The following is a 23,689-nucleotide window of genomic DNA, read 5'->3' as shown; positions in this document are numbered from 1 at the left end:
CCACCAGGATACCCAGAAATCAACTACTACAATTCACAGAGAAGGAAGGAAACGGACATGTACCTCTAGGAGTGACCTGCAATCCACAGCAGGTGGATCAGGAGTGCATTGTCCTATGACACAAAATGGAACTTATTCCTGCAATTTAAGAAACTGCTAGACCTGCTCACATGTACTGACTGCAGATAGGATACGGATCACCAAAACACAGCAGGACTATAAGATCCCTGGGACATTCACATGTTGGGGCCCTTTATGTTGGGGAAACAGGACAAAAACTGAAAGCAAGGATAAGATTGCATAGCCACATGATTAAAGAGAGAAAGACCAAATTAACGGTAGCAAAGCCTTTTTCTAGTCACGGACACAACATACAAGTTATTATACTTAAAGGCAATTTTAAGTCCCAGCGTCACAGAAGAATTTGGGAATATAAGTTTATAACCATCTTTGATACTATCAGAAATGATATGAATCTCAGAGGGGGGGGGGGGGGGGGAGGTTACACCAGTGGAGATTGTGAGATATGAGAAACCCAGAGCAGAGGTAACATGTTGGCCTGGTGTTGTCCCCTAACATCAATTTAGAGACTATAAACTTTTACATTCCTTGTCACTGGACTAATTTTTTTTTACTGTTATACTCATCCCTCCCTGGTATTTATCTAAATGCTATTAATCCCAATATGTCTGTGCCCCCTTAGCCTGTGACTGGTATTATCTAGTGCAAATTAAGTACACCATGTTTGTGCCCTCTCACATGATCATGTGTATATATTAAAAATGTTTTTAGATTTGTTCCATTATGCCTCAGAGGTTTGAAAGTTCATTGTAACATCATGTATTTTTGTTAGCTATATAAAGGTATCATATCTACAAGATTACTTGGTTTCTATTAGAACACTTTGCTCTACTGGCTATCACGGTACTAAATTTTTTTTGTTTTGTAGGATGTCCTCAACATATCACTGAGCTGTCATTGACCCTCATACCAATACTAGGAGTGACCAACTGTTGTATACAATGTCCCCCAGACCATCAAACCAGCTATAGGGGCAATGTGCTGCTCCCTAGAAAGGCCGGATTGAGACACTCACCCCTAAGTCTCCAGACATGAACACAGCCGTCGTCATTGCTCAAACCTAAACCTGCATTCATTGCTGAAAACCACCCAGTTCCACTCTGTAGCAGTCTAGATTAGTTGTTCTCAATATAAAAACAGCTAAAAACTGAGATCACGGTCGGTGTCAAAGGCACTACACGTAATGGGCACCATGAGACCAAATGTCCTTCAGCCTAGTGTCTGGAAATAATTCGGACAGACACAGAAGCCTGTAACGATTGTGCCACCCTTCTCTGGATGGCAGACAATGAAACAGTTGGAGCTGGTCCTTGTCGGATGATCAGACAATCCTCTCTACTGGTGGTCTGTTAAGGGGGTCTTGAGCTCGGTCGCCTTGTGTGCGTGCCCTCATACAGCCACTGGTCCCAACACCTCCTAGCAGTCTGGTAAGAACAGACAATTTGTCAATATGACCCTCCAGCTTCTTGCAATCCAATAATGCGCCCCCTTCTCAAACTTGTTAATGGGGCAAAATCTTTTAGGTTGTGTCATAGAGGCGTCTAGTGGTCAACAAGATTTACACAAGCGGAAAAAGAGGCCACTACACACAAGCAGTAGAGCCTTTTTATAGGCCAAGAGTGGAATCACTTTCAGGGTCTGAGGTAGCAAGACCGTTCATCTAATCACCCCACAACTCTAATTATTTGTATATCTGCCTGAGACGTAACTGCATGCGGAGTTTTACAGCAAAAACAACAACTTCTTCTAGGGGAGGGATTATATATATATATATATATATATATATATATATATATATATATATATATACACACATACATACATACATACATACATACACACAATGAGTGTATATAAAGTAGCTGCATTGGTGAAACTTCTCTGCTGTATTTAGTGGTTACTACTCACCTGGGTGGTTATCTGTAAGAATCTCCTCTTTAATCTCCAGTTTGATCTTCACATTTGTCTCTGTAGTATTAATATCGGTCAGATCTTCATCCTGATACAAAAGCTGTGAGACAAATATTGTAAAAGTCAGCAGACGGTTGGAGAAGTCGTGTGGAAGGTTTTACATGACCAGAAAATCATTAATCATCATGATGAACAATAAGGAACTGACAGGAGTAGTTATCTGAGCCACATAGCTGCAGATCTAGAAGCCGGACATAGATATTAGATGGCGGCTCAATTACCCCTCAGGAACCACATACACATGTATATCCGGCATGGCTAGACACGCTGCACGTTGTCTCAGTGCAGGAGATCAGCGTCTACCAGACACATCCGCTGTTTGTCTCTGGGACAAAAAGGAGCAGATAGATATAAATCCAACCTGTTGGCTCCTTATTCCCACCAGCAGTCTCCACCGACAGAAAACTGGGAGAAGATCCAGACAACATGTAATGTCTCTGGTCAGCGGTAATCCTGCCCTCTCCACTGGCCTCATCACACAAGGAGAAGACATCTAATAAGACTGAAGACAAGAGCTTCACAGCCTTCTACAGATCAGAGGGACATCTCCATCTACCTGGTGGTCCTGCGGAAGAAGAGGACGGGGACATCTCTCTGGTGGGCTTCTCTTACTGGATGGAACTGGAGGAAACACAGACAGACACTGAAGTCATTCTTTACATACAGATAATAAAGCCCCCGTGTATTTAGTCCTGTCTATTACCTGGTGATGGGAGCGGTTGGTGGGTCTCCATCATGGCGTCCTTGTACAGATCCTTGTGTCCTTCTAAATACTCCCACTCCTTCATGGATAAATAGACAGCGACATCCTGACACCTTATAGGAACCTGACAACACAATATACAGTCATTACCCAGAAGCCTTCAGTGCTGTTACTGTAAAATATCCCAGCATTCCCTGCAGCGTCACCTCTCCAGTCAGCAGCTCAATCATCCTGTTGGTGAGTTCTAGAATCTTCTGTACATTGATGTCTTCATGTATCAGGTGGTGAGGTGGGGGCCCCGTGATTGGGCTCAGGGGTCTTCCCCATCCATCACACACAGGGGTCCGACAGCCATCACTAGAGGTCTTCTTCACTACTGTGTAATCCTGTATATGGGGAGACAGTAATAAATATCACTACAGACATTTCCAGAGTCCATCACCTCTCCAGTGACATCATCAGAATCTCTCCCCTCGCCAGTGACATCATCTGTTATTACCATAGATAAGAATAATGTAATGTGATATCATCGGAATCTCTCACCTCTCCAGTGACATCATCTGTTATTACCATAGATAAGAATAATGTAATGTGACAATTTCGGGATCTCTCACCTCTCCAGTAAGTTGGAAGAGCATCTCTAGGGTGAGATTTAATATACTTTCTGCCATCTTGGCCCTGTTCCTTTCCATCCTTGACAGGTTGGTCAGGAAAACTCTCTTGTCTAGAAGATATCAACAGAAGATGCTATATTTGAGTAACATGAATAAAATGATCAGTCAATACAAAAAACACACAAGATCCAACATACAATAAAATTACTGGAGACAATAAGGAGAAAGATTTGAGGAGATGTTACAGTATAGAAGTTGTATTTTCCCTTTTTGTATGGAATTGGATAGTAGTTGAAAAACTTATCCATGTTTGAGGTTGTTGGATCTTCCCATGAAGACTAAAGCCAATCACTGGCCACAATAGTGATTACATGTGACCAGTGTAAACAATCAAGGCAGAAGTGGTCATGTGTGATACATATTAGTATCACCGCTTCAACCTATCTTCTGAATGCAACCAATGTAAACACAGACTGAAGAGGCTCAATCGAAGAGCTGCTGCTTAAGGTAGTTGAGTAGCAAACACTGTGGTAATTCCGTCGGCCCCATTGTAAGGAATAGAGTGCTGACTGCACATACTCGGACAGTGCTATAGGCCTTATGTCCACAGGTGGGTCGGACTCCGCCCATGGAAGCCGATACTGTCCGTGGCCAAGGACATTTTTTTACTTGTCCGAGTCTTCCGTGGACCTATCCGGGGTCTTCTCCCTCCTGTCCGGATCTTCTTTCTTCTGCACTGCAGTACATGTTTTCTGTTGAACTCCTGCTATCCAGCGGATCAGACGACTTCCGTTGACTTCAATGCAAGCAGTCAGAGCGGAATCCGCACAGAAATGGAGCATGCTGCTATTTGTTTTCTGGACCAAAAGGTCTGCAAATCAAATCCACATGCCTTAATTAATTTGTGGATGCCCATGCATCTCTATGGGCAGCTTGATTTCCGTTTTCCCTACGCAGATTCCACAAACCATATCCGCCCCTAGACAGGAGGCCATATTCAGTTTGATGTCACTATGGATGTGAGAGGCATTCCGACAGTAATGAAAGCAGAGGGACACGGGACCCTTCTTCTCACAACCACAGAGATCTCCACTGATCAGGGAGTTATCCACTATCCCATGGGTAAGGCATAACTTGCAATTCTCGTACATCCCCTGGAAGGGCCTGTTTCGGATGAGGGTACTTGTAAATGGCCGTAGTATGGATCCATTATTAAACTGTGTTAGATAACGGTCACACAGCAGAATCTTCTGCATGAATTCTGCCTCTAAAACTGCAGTAAAATCTGTCACTTTGTGCCACGGTTGTTGCTGCAGATCTGTGTGCTGATTTATTGTTGTCGAATTGCTAAATCCAATGCGTTCCCACATCAAGACGTGTGATTGTTCCCAGTAAGGCCGCCTGCCCAGGGGCGGGGTCGGATTCTCGCAAGCAGATTTCCACCGCTGGAGATCATTTAAAGTCATTTGGTGTTATTTTAACTCTTAAATTTCTGTGTGTGAAAGTTTGTTAAGATCAAGAGTGGTGTCCGCCCATCCCCCCCCCCCTCCCCTCCGCATCTGTAGGTTATATTTGTGCCCCATCCAAACCAGTTTCATTTTGGCCTGATGAAGGGTCGATAAAAACCCGAAAGCTCGCTATAACACCATGTATTTTTGTTAGCCATGGAAACGTATCACATCTACAAGATTACCTGGTTTCTCCTACTGAGAACACTTTACTCTCCTGGCTAACACAGGAGCAAACCTTTTTTTTCGTATCACATCAAGAAATGAGAGAGCCATGGATTTTACCGAGGCTTTTAGAGGCAGAATCCACGCTGAAATTCTGTGGCGAATTCCACCGTCTGAACATTGAACGTACACTCACAGATGGGACTGCATTAGTATTTCATACACATCGCTTTTCATTGGTATTACTCCTGCGTAATACGGATGTATTTGGGGGGCAATGAATGCACCCCTCCTCCATAGGAACACACTGCACACATAAGACTAACTGCACACTGGTGAGCGCGGTATGGGGCCGTGAATCCCCCTCATATCGCGCTCCCCACCATGTGAATTCCCCACAGATGTAAAGTGTTTTCATATCCAAACAGCCTCACATCACTTCGGGGAAGAAGCCCTCCTCCCGCCGCAATGCTGCCACCGGGGGTTCTTACTTGTGCATCTTGCAACACACAAATTTCCCGCCGGTGTGAAGCCGACCCAAGGCCTCCCTCACACAGGCGCTGGTTACCACGATTAGCGCAGCGCTATCAGCATCGCACTAATCACAGTATAACGCTCAGACAGCCGCTCACTGGCAGCGCTTCTCAGCGCCACGATTTTCAAGTAGTCCATTCTATTTTTGGGCATTTAGCGCTCATCAGTGAGGCGCAGCAGAGCTCTGCCATTTAAATTGCGGCGCTTACCACAACGCACGTGTGAGGGAGGCCTGAGGGTGCACTCACACAAGTCAGCTTTGTACATCGCGAGATGCACAAAACGCACTTAAAACGGACGCCATTGTTCACACTCGGTCTAGGTACATCTGTGATTATTCTTTCACAGTGATGCTGCCAGGTTGAACCTTCGCAGCATGTTGTTTTTCTTCAAGTCAGTATTGGAGAGGTCCTCATTACTACTGGCTTACCACAGGGGGCACTATTGGAGGGGTCACTACTGGGTTACCACAGGGGGCACTATTGGAGGGGTCACTACTGGGGGACCACAGGGGGCACTATTGGAGGGGTCACTAGTGGGGGACCACAGGGGGCACTATTGGAGGGGTCACTAGTGGGGGACCACAGGGGTGGTTTTGGAGCCTATTCTATTTAATATATTTATTAATGACCTGGTTAAAGGATTTTGCAGTAAAACATCAATATATGCAGATGACACAAACTATATAAAGATATCAACACGAGGGGGCGCAAGAGGATCTGCATAAGTTGGGAACAGAGAAGTGGCAAAAGAGGTTTAGCACTGATAAATGTACGGTTCTGCACACGGGCAGTGGGAATATGTGTCGCCATTACACACTACATGGGAAACCACTGGGGACCCTGACATGGAAAAGGACTTGGGAGTTTTAGTTAACTGCACGCTTAACTGGAGCAACCAGCGTCAGGCAGCTGCTGCCGAGGCTAGTAGGATCATCAAAGGAGGTCTAAAGGCACATGATGAGAACATTGTTCTTCCAGTTTTGGGCAATAACACTCAAGAAGGACATATCAGAGCTTGAGTGTGTACAAAGGTGGGCAACTAAAGTAATAAATGGAATGAGCGGACTACAATACCCAGAGAGGTTATCAATATTGGGGTTATTTAGTTTAGAAAAAAAGACGGCTGAGGGGTGACCTAATAACTATGTATAGATAGATCAGGGGACAATACAGAGATCTCTCTCTTCATCTGTTTATACTCAGGACTGTAACAAGGGGGCGCCCTCTATGTCTAGAGGGAAGAAGGTTTCATCCCCAACATAGAAGAGGGTTCTTTACTGTAAGAGCAGTTAGACTGTGGAACTCTCTGCCTGAGGAAGTGATGATGGTAAATTCAATAAAAGAATTCAAAATGGGCCTGGACACCTTTCGTGAGCGATATACCTACTTGAGAAGGATCGGTGATCCGGGAATTATTCAGGCTGCCAGACTGGAGTCGGGAAGGAATTTCTTCCCTTAAATGTGGAAAATTGGCTTCTACCTCATGGTGGTTTGTATTATCTTTCTCTGGATCAACATTGGGGGGGGGGGGGGGGTGTCCCAGGCTGAACTGCATGGAGATGTCTTTTTTCGGCCTTACATACTGTGTGACTATGACTGGGAATATAAATCTGCCTGCAGACGGCTCTGTTCCTTCGGGAAAAGATTTTTTGGGCTTCTATTCCCGCTCATTATTACAAAGCCTGTTAACCCTTCAGTGACACGGCCTATTTTGGCCGTAAGGATGATTTTTTTTTCTGATTTCCATCTCACTTTTCAAAGCCATAACGGTTTTATTTATATGTCGACGTGGTCCTATGGGGGCTTGTATATTTGTGTGGCGACGTGGTCCTATGATGGACAGGTGGTCCTCCCTCTGTGAACCCAATCAGCAATGTTTGCAGCATGTAAGGGGTTAACAATGATGATCAGTGTGCTCACTGATCCCTGCTGCTGCAGCAGGCGGCCAGCTGTCAGTCACCGCCAGCTCCCGCTGCAGAGGGCATGGGCTCACTTCTGAACACGCGCCACGCACAAGACATAAGTTTACTTCTAGTTGCGTCAAGTACCAGCTAGCCAGGATGTAAACTTACATTATGATTCAAGCACTTTTTATTTGATCGTACAATCAATCAATAAGAACGGCTTCTTACACATAGTCACAGCAAAAAAAATAGAAAAATAATTTTTGGTCATATAACTTTCACTATATGAGTATCGAATCTTCCTTATATAGAACTATATCCAACATCAACAAAATAGTTTGAGGAGGTCCTCCAGAGGAGAGCCTCCCTGTGCAGGTATAAAGTATCAGGACATAGAGTAGCGAAAGCCATCAAGTATTCAAGGTAAAGATAGAGAAAAGTGAAAAGGAAAAAAAAGAAGAGAAGAAGAAAAAAAGGAAAAGAAAGGCTTCTCTGTGTTCGGCAGGTCGGGCCGCCCGCCCTAATTATATCATCTTTTGCTAGTTTCTTACTGGTTTAAGGGTAAATTTCCCCTCTAAGAAGCCAGTCACTAAGTCGACTGGAAGAACGTATTGTTAGCCATACCGCCCAGGTTTTATAATACTTTTGAAATCTGTTGTCATCTGGTTTCTTCTAGTTGCCTCAGCGTGTCCACAGCTTCCAACCATAGTACTCTGGATGGGGGCGTTATTGATTTCCATAGCCTCGGGGTTACCTGTCTTATGGCCAGAATGAAAAATCTTACCAATCCTTTTCTTGCACCTGAGATGGAACCCGGGAAAATTGACAGAAGGGCCAACTCAGGGGAGAAGGTGATCCCAGCATGCGTCAGTACGTTGTAAAGTTTATTTACATCTGTCCATAGACTATGGATCAAAGGGCACGACCACCATATGTGGAGGAAAGTCCCCTCCTCTACTAGGCATCTCCAGCATCTATCTGCCGTGGATATATCTTGGCTAATTTAGATGGAACTCTATACCATTGAGAGATCAATTTGTAGTTTGTTTCCTGAAGTTTGTTGGAAATAGATAATTTATGTGTTAAAGTTAATGCCTTTACCCAATCTCCTTCCGATATTGGGTGCCCCAACTCCCTTTCCCAGCACGATTTAAACCCCACTTTTTCGTCCTTTGTCTCCTCTGCTAGCAAGATGCGGTATGAGCTAGAGATTTCAGCTTTAGGTGGATCAGCTGCCACACACAACTCCTCAAACCTGGTCAAGGGCCTACTCAGTTGTCCCATTGTGCCAAGGGAGCGGACATAACTACAGAGTTGGAGGTACTGCAACCATGCTCCGGCCACCGGTCCCCCAGATCCCAAAATGCTTTGTAGTGTTTTTATGTTCCCGTTCTCCATCAAATCTCTGATGCGAGGTGTCATAACCCCCAATTTGGCCAGCAGAGAGCTGTCATCTGTTGGAATTGGTAGCCCGGGGTTTCCTGTTAAAGGTGTAAGTTGTCCTGGGCGTGACACTAGACCCTTCTTTTCTGCGAAACCATCCCATATATTCAGAATTTTTGTCATGAGGGGTGATAGGTTCAGTTTCTTCCTATTTTCTCCCCCAGGTATCAAAAACATACCTAGCACCTGCCCTGATGAAAAGTCCTGTTCCATGGCCACCCACCTTTTGGTACTCCTATTGTGTAGGAGATCCAGGACACACTTGCAAATCGCTGCTTTATGATATAGATCAAAGTTGGGTAAGCCCGTTCCTCCTGTGTCTTTTGTTCTGGATAGTGTTTTGAATTTTAATCGCGGCCTGGACCCCCCACAGACAAATTTTGTTATTTCTCTTCTAATAGTAAGCATATACTTCCTAGGGAGCTTAATAGGAATGGTCTGAAACAAATAAAGGAATCTAGGAAGAGAATCCATCTTTAAGACATTGATTCGACCAAACCATGACATCTTAATGGACCGCCACTGTTGTAAATCCTTCTTTAGTTTAGATAGCGCCGGTATATAGTTACGTTCATATAGCTGATCTGGGTTTGAAGTGCCGCCCCATTTAAAGGGAAAGGATTTACTTAGCTGGGACACTTCCTCTAGTGGGAGTGTGACATTCAGAATTTCGGATTTATGCGCATTGACCTTAAAATTACTTAATCTACCAAATTGTTCAAATTCTTTGAGTATATTAGGGAGGTCAATTCTGGGATTGGTCATATAGATTAAGAGGTCATCTGCAAATAGGGCCAGTTTCTGGGATGAAGTCCCCGTTTTAAATCCTCTAATATCAGGATTATTTCTCAGGGCATTTGCCAGTGATTCCATGATCAGAATATAAAGTGTGGGTGAGAGAGGGCATCCCTGTCTGGTCCCATTTCTTATCTGCAGCGGTTGTGACAGGGATCCATTAACCCTCACTCCAGCTGAGGGGTTCCTATACAGGGCCATAATCCATTCCCTCGCTCGGTCACCCAGACCTATCCTACGTAGTGTCGCTTCCAAGAAGCCCCAGTGGACCCTGTCGAATGCTTTCTCCGCATCAACTGTTAATAAGCTGAGTGAATTTCCCAAATTCGTAAACTTACATCACATGTTGTTAAGGGGTTAAAGGGTCAGACATTGACTTGTAGGGAATCTACCTTCCAACAGGTGGTGCTGCAGAGCTGTTGTTACAGCTCCCCATTTGCATACAGTCCCTTTAACAATCTCTCACCCCAGCGGTCCTTACATGAGGGGACACACACACATACCTCCACCTGCAGAGCCGCACAGCAGCCGTGATCTTCCAGGACCTGTGATGAGGTCACCGTCATGTGATCAGTCACGTGTGGGAGGAGCTTCATGTAGTTCTTCCTTCAATAGGTGGCAACGTCCGCTATTAGAGATGTGACCCTACAAGCCCCGACTCCACCGCACACATCATACACATCCAGCAGAGGTCACAGGCAGCACAGAGGAGTCCTACATGCAACCGGGACCCAAAACGTTTGTGATCCCTGACTCCTCCCACACATGTGACTGATCACATGACCATGACATCATCACAGGTCCTTCAGCCCACTTGAATTCTACACTTTCCGCCCTCAGATGGGCGGCTTCTCTATTTATTGTGGATGAGGGGGGGGGGGGATTATTATCAGAGCAATTTTTAGGCTAATTTTTCTGCACTCTTTAAAAAATGTTATTTATCAAATGTAGCATGATGTTAACCCCTTAGTGACAAGGCCTATTTTGGTCCTGAGGACGAGATGATATTTGGGGGATTTTCATCTCTACTTTTCAAAAGTCCTTTCAACGTTTTGGGTTAGCGCCCTTTTGTTAAATTGTAGAACATATATATATATATATATATACACACACACATATACAAAAATTCGAGACCAGCCCGTGAGTGGGACAACATATTATAAAGATGTACTGGGGCGTAACCAAAGTACATACATTAACATGTGACTAGGAGATGACTTGGGCATCATCTGTCTAATGAAATATTCAAGAGTGATAAATATGCAAAAATAAGTGACATTAAGGGGTAAATACTTACAGGCAAATACAATGGATCAATACTTGAAGGCATCCAAATCAACAGCGAGCGTCTCTTCCTGGAGGGAGGAAGATTCTGATTTTGATCTCCTGAACACCCTTCCAGGAGATGATGCAAAACTTCATTATAAAACTTAGCTAGGTGTCTACCCCAAAATTGGGATAGCGGGAAGGGTAAACTCGATCAAAATATTCTGTATCTGCTCCATTGGCATAAATATCTGGGCAGTGTATGCATCTTGTAGGAGCCTCTCTGGACTCTAAGCCTAGTCAAGGGGCTAGTTACCATACAAGGAGACAACGAAAGGGTAAGCATGTTCACTAGAGATGAGCGAGTAGTGCCTTAGCCGGGTATCTCCCCGCTCATCTCTAAAGATTCGGGGGCCGGCGCGGGTGACAGATGAGTTGCGTCGGGGAGCGGGGGGGAGAGAGGGATCTCCCCTTCGTTCCTCCCCGCTCTCCCCCGCCGCTCCCCGCCCCCTGAATCTTTAGAGACGAGTGGGGAGATACTCAGCTAAGGCACTACTCGCTCGAGTAATGTGCCTTAGCGAGTATACTCGCTCATCTCTAATGTTCACCCTTGTGGTATTCCTAGGGAATACTTTTAGTAAGATCAGTCTCCCAAGCATCTGAAAATCGAAGGCTCCTCTCCATGGGTATTCGACTGAAATAAATGGATTTAGCCTTCTTCCAAGAATGGGACATAAAGGGATATTGCACACCTGTTGGGCATCTACTGGTTTATACTCCAGCCAACCCATAATAACCTCACTGATGGCATTCCAAGTTGTGTAAATGTGTGTATTTCTGCACATGGCACTTATACTCATTACTGAATACATTGACTGTTGGAAGATTTTGTTTCCATATTTTTAAATAATTCTTTCTGTATTGAAAAACCTTTGAAATAATTAATATTCTTACAAACTAGGTAATACCTCGGGTTTAAAACCAAAGCCTTGGTGGACATGTTACAGTGTGAAAATGGCAAGTATTAAAGAATTATAAAATCGACCTAAGGCCGGCTGTCCACTGGTGTTGCGAAGTCCCGCAGCCGATCTCCGCCGCGGGAGCCGCCGCTGAATCTCCGTCGGTCAGCCCTATCTGATAGATAGGCTGGCCGCGGAGAATCGGGCCAATACACTGCATGCTGCGAATTGCCCGCCGCGAGCGGAGAATCACAATGATTCTCCGCTCGTGGACAGAAGCCAGCGCTTTCCATAGCAATGCTATGGAGAGCATCGGTAAACCGCTGGCTAATAAACTACTGTGGACAGGGGGCCTAGAGGATCTAAATACCAGCCTTGCTGAGAAAATGATACTGAATTACTGACTGCTGATAATACTCCTCTTTTTTTCTTATCAGGGCTTGAAAAAAAAAAAAAGATGTGAAATTTAGGATGTTTATTAGAGATGAGTGAGCGTACTCAGATAAGCACTACTCGCTCGAGTAATTGGCTTTATCCGAGTATTGCTGTGCTCGGGGCTAAAGATTCGGGTGTCGGCACGGAGCGGGGAGCTGCAGGGGAGAGCGGGGAGGAACAGAGGTAAGATCTTTCTCTCCCTCTCTCCCACCCGCTCTCCCCTGCTCCCCGCTGCGACTCACCTGTCAGCCGCAGCGGCACCCGAATCTTCAGGGACGAGCACAGCGATACTCGGATAAAGCAAATTACTCGAGCAAGTAGTGCTTATCTGAGTACGCTCGCTCATCTCTAATGTTTATCTTTTATATAGTGCATTTCTTGGGCGTAGAATACGTTAGTGTGTGGCTTGGGGGCTTTCGCCATAGTGAACTGCGTTTAAATGGACTATTCATACCCTTAATGTTTAATGAACAAATAGTAATAGGCACAATGTATAAACAAAAGAAGCTACGTTTGCCTAGATGGCGGACAGAGAGTGCTGGACATGTAGCATTGTCATGGATGACCTTTGGGGATCCACGGCGTGATCAATAGGAATGTTTGCATCCTTCCAAATTAATGTTATGAGGCTGTGCGCACAGCCTGAAGCAATCACACTGACACAAGTTCAGTATAAGAAAACTTCCTCCTCTCTACTTTATTTGTGGGCGCGTAGCCTCTTTTATAAAGTTTAACATATCTGCCCTTTTGGGCATGCCAAAGATTACATAGATACAACATATTGATTGATTATTGGATGAGCGTCTTGAGATTCTTCCTTCATCCGGTCATCTGTTATTGCCCATCCCATGGTATCAGTCCGGAGGGGGCAGGACGAGATGAGTGGGTTGTCTTGGGCACCACGTGTGGATGGTCCAGTATGATTGGAGGCTATGACTTGAACATTATTTGCATAAATTTCCCGTAAACTGCTTATTTTGACTAGTGTGTTTGCTAAAAGCGGTAATGTTATAGACTGCGGTTTCGTGTGTCTGACTTATTTTAGCTAAAGTCTGTTAGGAATCGGGAAGTGGAGTGTTCCCCTTAATGTTAGTTACAGTAAAAGTCTGTTAGAGTTTAGAGAACGGAGAGTTTCATTGTATATATGAGGAAGTGGATATATTGGGTATAAAAAGATATTTGTGTTTAAGCAAACACAAGATGGAAAAGCACGGTCATGGGGATACAGAAGATACAGAATACATAATATACGTAAAACTGTCTATTACAGGTCCACTGTCCACTACATATGAAGTGTATGCCCACTGTCCCAGAAATATAGATTTTGCGTATATCCACTACAGCATAAAGACAGACCTCATTAATATAACAAGAACAAAGAGCAGAAAAACAATGTAATATAGTGTTCACCTATAATGCACATGGCAGAAACTGTGAATAATAATTCGGGGTACTAACATATCCAAACATCATAAATAGCTCCATAAGGCAAATATGTATTAAAAAAAAGGGATTTGAAAAATACAAATAGACAACATTATCAATAAATACTTAGCAGTTAGGTATGACGACCATTTTTGCCAGTGGAAGGCCAATCTTGTGTAATCTGAGGTGGGGGCCTACTTGTTGAAGAAGGTCCTTCTTGATTAACAGGAACGCAGAAGTGACTGGTAAACATGGTCTGCGGAGTTGTTAGTTTGCTGGACAGAGACAAGGGACCATCAGTATAGCGTTATATGGGCCGGTAAAGATCCTCTTTGCCTTCTTTTGTTTAGAAGCTTCTCATTGGTCTGATAAAAATTAATTTGCGGAGCAGCTGCTGTGATGCATCGGGCTTTAGGAATTCTATGTGCTCTCTCAATGGGATATTCCAAAGGAGATAGGGATGGAAGTCAGGTTTAAAATAGCTGGAGTAGATATTCAGGATGGTCAGCAGTAGACACCGAGTTTGGAATCTCCAGGAATTTTACGTTGTTTCTTTGTGACATGTCCTCAAGGTTGTTGACTTTTTTGCAAAGAGGAGTTACCTCTTCTTCCATGGCATTGTGAGCATCTACCAACTCTTTGTGGGCACTGGAAAATTCGCCCATTTAAAGTTTGACATGTGCTGTGCGTGTGGCAAGATGATCAACATTCGATTGAAGTTGGCTATAAATTTTATGCCTATTGCCCCCTGCACACGGGTGGAAATTTTTAAATAAGAGTCACAGAGGCAGAGGGAGCTAATTTTTATAAAAGCCCAAATCACAGAAGATCCCTTAAAACTTCTAATTTTTTATTTAAATATCTTAAAAGACATACACACATTGGGCTCAATCATCAACTGATGAAAGGACAAAGACAAGACAACATACAGAACACACGTGCTTCATGTAAACCAAAGTGTAACCGTACACGGGAAGTTTCGGATTGCAACTGAGTTCATGCGAGTATGTTGTGGCTGCGTGAATCTCAGATTGCAAATGGCTTCCCAAGGGGTCGGTATTTTAGTCGTATCTCGTGTATAGCTGGGATGACTAAGGTGTGATGGTTTGAATTCGCATCTCACCACAGTGTTTTATCCCAGTCTAATTGTCGATTTTATTAAAGGGGTTGTCCCGCGGCAGCAAGTGGGTCTATACACTTCTGTATGGCCATATTAATGCACTTTGTAATGTACATTGTGCATTAATTATGAGCCATACAGAAGTTATCAAAAGTTTTTCACTTACCTGTTCCGTTGCTGGCGTCCTCCTCTCCATGGTTGCCGTCTAATTTTCGCCGTCTAATGGCCAAATTAGACGCGCTTGCGCAGTCCGGGTCTTCTTCTCTTCTCAATGGGGCTCGGTGTAGCTCCGCCCCGTCACGTGCCGATTCCAGCCAATCAGGAGGCTGGAATCGGCAATGGACCGCACAGAAGAGCTGCGGTCCACGGAGGTAGAAGATCCCGGCGGCCATCTTCACCGGGTAAGTAAGAAGTCACCGGAGCGCGGGGATTAAGGTAAGCGCTGTCCGGTGTTCTTTTTTAACCCCTGTATCGGGGTTGTCTTGCGCCGAACGGGGGTGGGGGGGTTGAAAAAAAAAAAAAAACCCGTTTCGGCGCGGGACAACCCCTTTAAGCACTTTTGTTTATTAGTTCAACTTGATGGACTAGTCAATTAATCAACAGCTAGATTAATTCTAAATACAGAGTACAGGGTTCGATGCATTTCTGTCGGACCTTCGACTTTTCAAGAACTGTCTGGTCAATGATCTGAGACATATTCATAGGTCTGTCTATATATCAGTTTAGCAGACATATGCTTAATGGTATCAGAACATTTTTTTATCTAAGTAGTTGATTTTTGTGTGAACAAAAATAATTCCTAGTATCCCCTGATCTTCTATAGATAGAAGATTAAGAATCTCAGGGTTGTTGTTCCATACTAGATAATAATTACATCTCCCTCATTTGGTAAATATCAGTCAAAGTGTTTGACCCGTCTCCTAATGATAAGAGATTGGTCAAGCGATTTATTGAAATCGCTAACTTAAGGCAAGGTTCGCTTAGTATGACCTAATTGCCCTGATATTAAAGCCAAAAGCTTGCAAAACTCAGCATGAAACAGAGGATAATACCCCTTAGTCTAGGACTAGATTTCTATAAATAATCTTGTCTAGGTACCTAGATTAGAGTATAGATGCTGAATAGAGAGCGTTTCCTATTAGGCTAAGAGTTAGAGAGAGAGAGTTGGGTAGCCTCCTGCCCTACCCACCGGCACATCACAGAGCCAGTAGATGGTGAGAGCCTCACTAGTCCCTGCAGAGGCGGAGGTCGGATCCTGCTGCAAGATTTTTCACAGGGAATTCGACCCGGCTGTCTGTAAGCAGCCTATCAGCTCCTTCAATGTATTCACGGTTAAGGGGTTATCAGTCCCTGGATATGATTGTAAATTATAGGAGAGGGTCTTCATGTTTAGATCATCCAGAGTGGTAGAATGAGTTCCTTTTCGGGAAGAGGGACCTAGGACTAGATTTCTATAAATAATCTTGTCTAGATACCTAGATTAGAGTATAGATGCTGAATAGAGAGCGTTTCCTATTAGGCTAAGAGTTAGAGAGAGAGAGTTGGGTAGCCTCCTGCCCTACCCACCGCCCTACACATGCCCCAGCTGGCCGGCAGTCGGCACATCACAGAGCCAGTAGATGGTGAGAGCCGCACTGGTCCCTGCAGAGGCGGAGGTCGGATCCTGCTGCAAGATTTTTCGCAGGGAATTCGACCCGGCCGTCTGTAAGCAGCCTATCAGCTCCTTCAATGTATTCACGGTTAAGGGGTTATCAGTCCCTGGATATGATTGTAAATTATAGGAGAGGGTCTTCATGTTTAGATCATCCACAGTGGTAGAATGAGTTCCTTTTTGGGAAGAGGGACCTTTGCAGTTAGAAGAGGCCTGTAGGGAAGCCAAAATTCCTTTTTTAGTAACCTCTCTGAAGGCAAGGCTTTGCTCCACTGTCTCTAAAGGACAAAGGGCCAGTAGAGGACTGGCATAATAGAGAACTTCGCTCTGAGAGGTCGCTGCAGTTTGTTTTCATTCCAAGCTGTAATTATGGGGGGGGGGTCTGCATCTCCATTGGTTCACTGTGGGTGCTGGTAGGAAAAAATTCTAAGTATTCTAAGAGCTGCAGACTTTGTTAGTTTTTGGCCCATTTTAGGATAAAAATGGCAACATTTTTCAGAGAGTGGTAGCGTTCTCTTTGTAGATTATCGAGAGGTATTCATCTCCAGGAAGTTACTTTCGTGGTACACAAAGAAATGAGTCAAAAGTGTCTGCTATATATATTGCAAAAAAATGGCAAGAACTGATTTGCATAATCAGGTAATGAGCCACTCTGGAACCATAAATGATCCATAATGTACATTTCAATCAACCATGGCTTTATATAATGTTCATGCATTGTAGATGAAGCATGCCTAAAACCATATTTTACAGATGTCCTACTTTCACCTCCCTTTGTTTCACACAAGGGACACAACATAATTCAATGATTTTCCTTTTCCCTGAAATCCCAAAATGCAGTTGGGAATGGAGGCCACTCACCAAGGGAGCCAAGCATGGGCAGCACCCTGTCGCCCAGACCAGCAGAAGCCCCACTCGCATCAAAGCCCCAGGAACCAGACACGTGGGTAATGAGAGTTCTCTACTCCCAGGGTCTCCATAAAGACTCCCTTTGCTCTGTCTAATGCTCCCTCTGACACTCACCGCCGGGGTGACTCCACAGTTTATTCTGCAGGAAGTTTACTTGGCGGGTGGGCCACGGGTGTTTCGAATATCCAGCCTGTGGCTTCAGGTCTAGAACTGGGCTGCATCCTCAAGGATGTCCTCGGAGGTTCGGTGAATTGATCTGCCTTTTGCTGGTCTCCTGACAGGCACTCCGGTAGCTACCAAAGCACTCAACACCACAAAGGGGGAGATGAGCCATTTTTCAAGCACAGCCTTTTATTTAAATCTTCTCATTGTCTGCGAATTATTAACATGTCTAGCAATCCTGTGATTTCCATAATTCCTCAGCTTTTTCTTCATGGTGATGCAATTTAAATGTTGAGGAGTGTAGATTCCAGGTAAGACAATTCATTTCAATTAAGATCAGTTTTTGGACATTCTATGGATCATTCTCCTCCATCCAGATCTATGGATTACTGGGTCCTTGAGTTTACTCAGCCTCATGTTGGTGTCAGATTTGATGGTATCAAGCCAACAACAGCTTGGACAGCCTTTCCTCCTACTTCCACCAACCATTACCAGCATGAACGCCTTTTCAAGTGAATTTTTGCATATGACATGGCCGAAGTAGGATCATTTCTGCTAGGTTTTTGGCCTGAAGCAATTAGGACTTCTTTCTTTGTGATTCTCGCTGTCCACGGTATACGCAACAGTCACTTCCAAAGGAACTCAAAGGCGTGGCTCTTCCTTCTGTTGTCTTAATTATTCAGGTCTCAAAACAATAATTAGCTATGGGTAACAGAGGCGTAACTTGAAGCTCCTGGGCCCCAATGCAAAACCTGGAATGGGCCCCCCGACTATAATGCTTTATTCATAGTATTGGGCTTCCTATATGGAGAAGAGAGACCTTATGGGCCCCCTAAGGCTCCTGGGCCCGGGTGCAACCGCATCCCCTGCATCCTCTATAGTTACGCCCCTGATGGGTAAGATAATCACACTGACTAGCCTGGCTTTAGTTATAGTGCTGATAGACTTAACTTTTCTAGAAGGCAGTGATACTCTTAGTAAAATGTGCGTGACTTTTTTGCGCATTAAGCCATGGATTTCACCCACAGTATGACTAGAATCTCCAGCAAATTTCTTCTGCCATGATATTTTCTTTTTGGCAAAAAAAAAAAGTCCTGGTGATGGGGCAGAGGTGTCTGACTAACGGAAAAAAAATAGAAAATTATATCTGCAAATATGGGGTCAAATTTTAATTTCTATTCTTCGTATCAAATATGCAACAACATCAGAATGCGACATCTGAGAATAACGATTGTCCAACTTATTAATACAGAACATTAGAAATCCAAAGAAACAAAGTTAAAACACAACCAGTGAGCACAGAAGATGAAATTGGTCCACAAATCTGTTTATTTGAACATTTTTTGACATGAATACTTTTGTATCAGATCTGATACACTTGTGAAGGGATGTATCTAAAAGAAGATTTGTAGAATCTGTGCTACGCACCCACTATGGATATGGCAGTGTGGAAGCTTTTGAACCGTTATCTTTGTTGAAACAAACCGCAAAAGGTGCAGTTCTCACACTGCATATATGAGAACTCCTTACGCTCTTGTAGCTCACTTTGGGCCGAAATCAGGATCAAATCGCTAATCGCCATGGATCGATGCATCAACTTTAGAATCCTCAAAAAATTCAGACTCCAACATCTGCATGATCCTCTTCTTCTCCAATGTGAATTTTGGTTTTATACAAATCTGTACGAACTGGAGAAAGAATAATAAAGTATTCATCTAGTATCAGATGTGATACATAGCTATATCACCTCATCTCATCCACATGTGTCATATGATAAAAATGTACAGCTGAATATGTTCTACACACCTTGCACAACTGCCTGGTATTTTTTGGCCTTCAGAATTCAGCAGTATTATAAAACATGAACAGGGAAAGCAGATAGAACACTCAGATTTTCCACCACGGTCGCCATTATAAGCAACTCTAAAAAAAAACTCTGCCAAATAATGCTACCTTGTAATAACGTACTATGTACTATGGATGGGTTTTTCTTTAGCTTGACTCTTTACACAATGTGCTATCATGATGGTTTATTTACACTTTAAATTACTTTACAATGGGTTTTATTTACTTTACAATGGGTCCACCCACTGTGCCAACTAACTAGTTCGGCTTTGGGCTAATCCTAAGGGCGTTATCCTGACTGTTCCTCGGTATTCACCCTTTAACCCATGTACATGGATCTGGCCTTCGCTGCGGTAAACCAAGCAAGCCGCTACCTCCTGGAGTAATGGCAGTATAGTTGGCAGCTGACCCATGGGAGGCAGAGACACCGATGCAATGCACCGCTAAATAGTCTGAGCTACAAACAAAAAACGGTCCGATGTCGGGGAAGGCAGCGTACAATCATAATTCAGGTTATACATCCAACAATCAGGGCAAACACAGGAGTCAGAAGCAGAATACCTTGCTAGGTGACTGAGACAAACTCATATCAATACTCAGGCAAGGGGGAGGATCCCCAGCTCCTCTAAATAGGAGGCCAATAGTCTATTACCCTGCAACTGGACTGAGAGCACTGGGAAGGATTAACTCCTACAGTGCTGATGGAAAGTACACAGCTATGAGCCCACTCATATAGGAGGAGCAGAGCAACGCCTACCTCTCTCCAGAAAACAAGTGGGCGACAGACATGGGTAGCCAGCGTTACAGTGTCACATATGCTACACAATGCATTTAAAGGTTAAGTATCAAGATAAACTTTGCTATATTTGTATAGGTGGGTTATCTGGATTCTATTTGCATTTTGGATAACAGATGTTTATTGGTAACTAAATTTCTTATTTATCTTTTAAAATGCTAAATTGCTTGCCTTTTTCTTGTATGACATGTCACTTATTTTGACAGTAATTATTACACGTGTTAAACTCAAGGCCTGCAGGCCGAATCCGTACTGCTACATAATTTTTTGTGGCCCACAAGATCCAGGTGCAGAAGAGCCTCTTCTGATCTGTGCCAGGAAGACCCTCTGGCTCAATGTGGACTTGTTTGCGGCCTGCTGCTGCGTACTGGGATTGCAGCCGAGATCTTGGTCCTACACTGTGATGTCAGGGGCTTGCAGACAGTGTTGTGGCTGTTACTGCAGCCCCAGAGCCATTTGTTGAGCACTCTTCTGTCCGGTTCTCCTGTTGTACATTGCTGCTTGCTGGAGGTCAGACCATGAGGAGACTTGTACATCCTGGCTGGCTGGCTCTTGCTACTATCATGCTGTTAGCGTTACTGCTAGGATCTGTTGTACTACATAGGTTTTCAGCAGCATAGCCCCATAGGTGTGGAATAATTGAGCTGGTTGGGTGTGGATTTCCCCAGTCAGCGCTATATATATATATATATATATCAGTTCCTTTGCTAGAGGCTGCTGGTCTTTCTTCTGTCTGTTCTGGTGTGAGCAGTGTCATGCTCTTGCATCTCTGTGCACGTTCTGTTTAGTGTGAACTGTGTTATGTTCCTTCATGTTTATGCAGTCTTCTGTATCTACTGGGCATGTGATTGGACATGAGGTGCCTGTGCAGTGTTCAAGATGTTTAGTGTGAACAGTGTCATGCTCCTGCATGTCAGCGGCTCTCGGTACATGTGATGTGAACTGTGCCTTGCTGTGGGTCCTTTATCATCTAAGACAAGGTAGGTCCATAGGTTCCAGCATGAGGACGTCCCTATCGGGACAATCGCCCTGCATTGTAGGTAGGTTTCCTGGGGTTAGTTGTCTCGTTAGTGTAGAGACCCACGAGACAACGAAGACCCCTGAAGTCAGGCTCGCGAGCTTAAGTATCTTGGCCAAAATACGAATTAATACCTTGCATATTCTATAGTTATTCCATCTGGCTATGTGTGCAGGTATACAGGCGAGTGTATTGAGCGTTTATCAGTCAGTGTATTATGTCTGTTCTTGAGTTATGTCCACTGTTTCCGAGTTCACCTGTCAGCGAGTTTCGTGTCCAGTTCGCAGTTCTGTCTGGTTTCCCCAGTGTGTGAATGGTATTTGTGTTTGCTGCTTGGTTATGTTCACTGTTTCCAAGTCCAGTTCGCAGTTCTGCAGTTCACGTGCCGGTAAGAGACTGCTGAGTGTTCATGTCCCAGTTTAACATTACACATGTGGAGGACAATCTGCTCCAGCTTACCTGTCCATATCCTGTGAGCCTGCTGCATGGATCAGAGAGGACGTTGTGTTTTATTGCTGCTTAGGCCAGGCTCACCTGAGTATAATTGAATTGCGAATGACGCGTCCATAGTACGCGGTACATCGTGGCAATTCAAATACATTGATTTTTCAGTATTCCACTCACACTACCGTTTATTCATTGCGTGTTATACGCACGTTAAAGAGAATGCAGCATGTTCTATTTTACCACATATTATGTGCGATAGAGCCCTATTGTTCTCTATGGCTGCATATAAAACACTGTACTTACTAGAGATGAGCGAGTATACTCGGTAAGGCACATTACTCGAGCGAGTAGTGCCTTAGCCGAGTATCTCCCCACTTGCCTCTAAAGATTCGGGGGGCGGGGATCGGGGGAGAGCAGCGAGGAACGGAGGGGAGATCTCTCTCTCCCTCTCTCCCCCCCGCAACTCACCTGTCACTGGCGCCCAAGTCTTTAGAGACGAGCGGGGAGATACTCGGCTAAGGCACTACTCGCTCGAGTAATGTGCCTTACCGAGTATACTCGCTCATCTCTAGTACTTACACAATTACTTTGCACATGTGCGGCGCTTAGACGCAACTTTGCTTAGAGACAGAGTGAGAAATTTTAAAACAACTGAAACCAGAAAGCCAGTGCATGACCGTGTGCGCAAGATCCGCTGTAATACGCCGCTCCACGCGCAGCATTTATACGCAGCATTTTACCACATGTTCCTGTGAGCCCAGCCTTATACTAAGTAAGGGCTCTGCCCTAAGGAATTTTTTGGGAAGCTTTCATTAGGTTCAGCTAACTCCCATAATTGTTCCTTTTCTCTGACTACCTGGCAGTTTAGAGTCAAGTGTCTGTGTTGGGGGACTTGTACCCCAATTTTGCTGGACTGGCAAGAGGCCATTACATTTTTCTTCTCCCGTTTGTAAATGAATTTAGAAACAAAGTCAATAGTAACTGTCAAAGTAAAGTGACGTCACGCAGGAAAAAGGAAAGCAATTTAGCCTTCTAAAAGGTGAATTAGAAATATCTTGATACTTAAAGGGGTTGTCCCGCGCCGAAACGTTTTTTGTTTTTTTTTCAATAGGCCCCCCATTCGGCGCGAGACAAACCCAATACATGTGTTTAAAAAAAAAAACGTTTAGTACTTACCCGAATCCCCGCGCTGCGGCGACTTCTTCCTTACCTTAGCAAGATGGCCGCTGGGATCTTCACCCACGATGCACCGCGGGTCTTCTCCCATGGTGCACCGTGGGCTCCGTGCGGTCCATTGCCGATTCCAGCCTCCTGATTGGCTGGAATCGGCACACGTGACGGGGCGGAGCTACGAGGACCAGCTCTCCGGCACGAGCGGCCCCATTCACCAGGGAGAAGACCGGACTGCGCAAGCGCGTCTAATCGGGCGATTAGACACTGAAATTAGACGGCACCATGGAGACGAGGACGCTAGCAACGGAACAGGTAAGTGAATAACTTCTGTATGGCTCATAATTAATGCACGATGTACATTACAAAGGGCATTAATATGGCCATACAGAAGTGTATAACCCCACTTGCTTTCGCGGGACAACCCCTTTAACCCTTAGGGCTCCTGCACACGGGTGGATTTGATTTGCGGAATCTGTGGCAACAGCCGGCGCTCCCGCAGTACAGAAAAGGAAGAATTGGGACAGATCACCAGGGTCACCGGCCAGGCACAGTGTCAGATTCGGCATGCGGGATCTGACCCTGTTGTGTGCAACAGGCCTAAAATGTAGTAAATATTGTAATGTTCTTCTCCTATTTGTCAATAAGTTGAGAAGCAAAGCAAATGGCGACTTTCCCACACGAGTTCTTGAATGTGCAATTTGGAAGAATTCACAAACAGCAGATTTTTTGCAAAAATTTCCTTGACTGACAATCCATTACATAT

The 23,689-nt window shown here is 44.4% G+C and overlaps 2 protein-coding genes across 2 annotated transcripts in view; both read right to left on the bottom strand.

Annotated features, from left to right (window-relative positions):
• The window catches only part of LOC136628738 (zinc finger protein 268-like), a 451,149-nt gene that overhangs the window by 341,490 nt on the left and 85,970 nt on the right, over positions 1 to 23,689 (bottom strand). The gene's annotated exons all lie outside the window — the stretch shown is intronic.
• LOC136627182 (zinc finger protein 420-like) overlaps positions 1 to 23,689 on the bottom strand; it is a 45,306-nt gene that overhangs the window by 10,884 nt on the left and 10,733 nt on the right. The window contains exons 9-14 of the mRNA XM_066602116.1: positions 10,224 to 10,265; positions 3,370 to 3,479; positions 2,962 to 3,141; positions 2,756 to 2,879; positions 2,609 to 2,673; positions 1,990 to 2,092 (exon numbers count right to left, since the gene is read on the bottom strand). Coding sequence (XP_066458213.1) covers positions 1,990 to 2,092; positions 2,609 to 2,673; positions 2,756 to 2,879; positions 2,962 to 3,141; positions 3,370 to 3,479; positions 10,224 to 10,265 — 624 coding nt within the window. The remainder of the gene's footprint in view (positions 1 to 1,989; positions 2,093 to 2,608; positions 2,674 to 2,755; positions 2,880 to 2,961; positions 3,142 to 3,369; positions 3,480 to 10,223; positions 10,266 to 23,689) is intronic.

Source organism: Eleutherodactylus coqui, chromosome 5 (assembly GCF_035609145.1).
Source record: "Eleutherodactylus coqui strain aEleCoq1 chromosome 5, aEleCoq1.hap1, whole genome shotgun sequence".
In the NCBI taxonomy this organism is placed as follows: Eukaryota; Metazoa; Chordata; class Amphibia; order Anura; family Eleutherodactylidae; genus Eleutherodactylus; species Eleutherodactylus coqui.
This window is presented reverse-complemented; position numbering and strand designations above follow the sequence as displayed.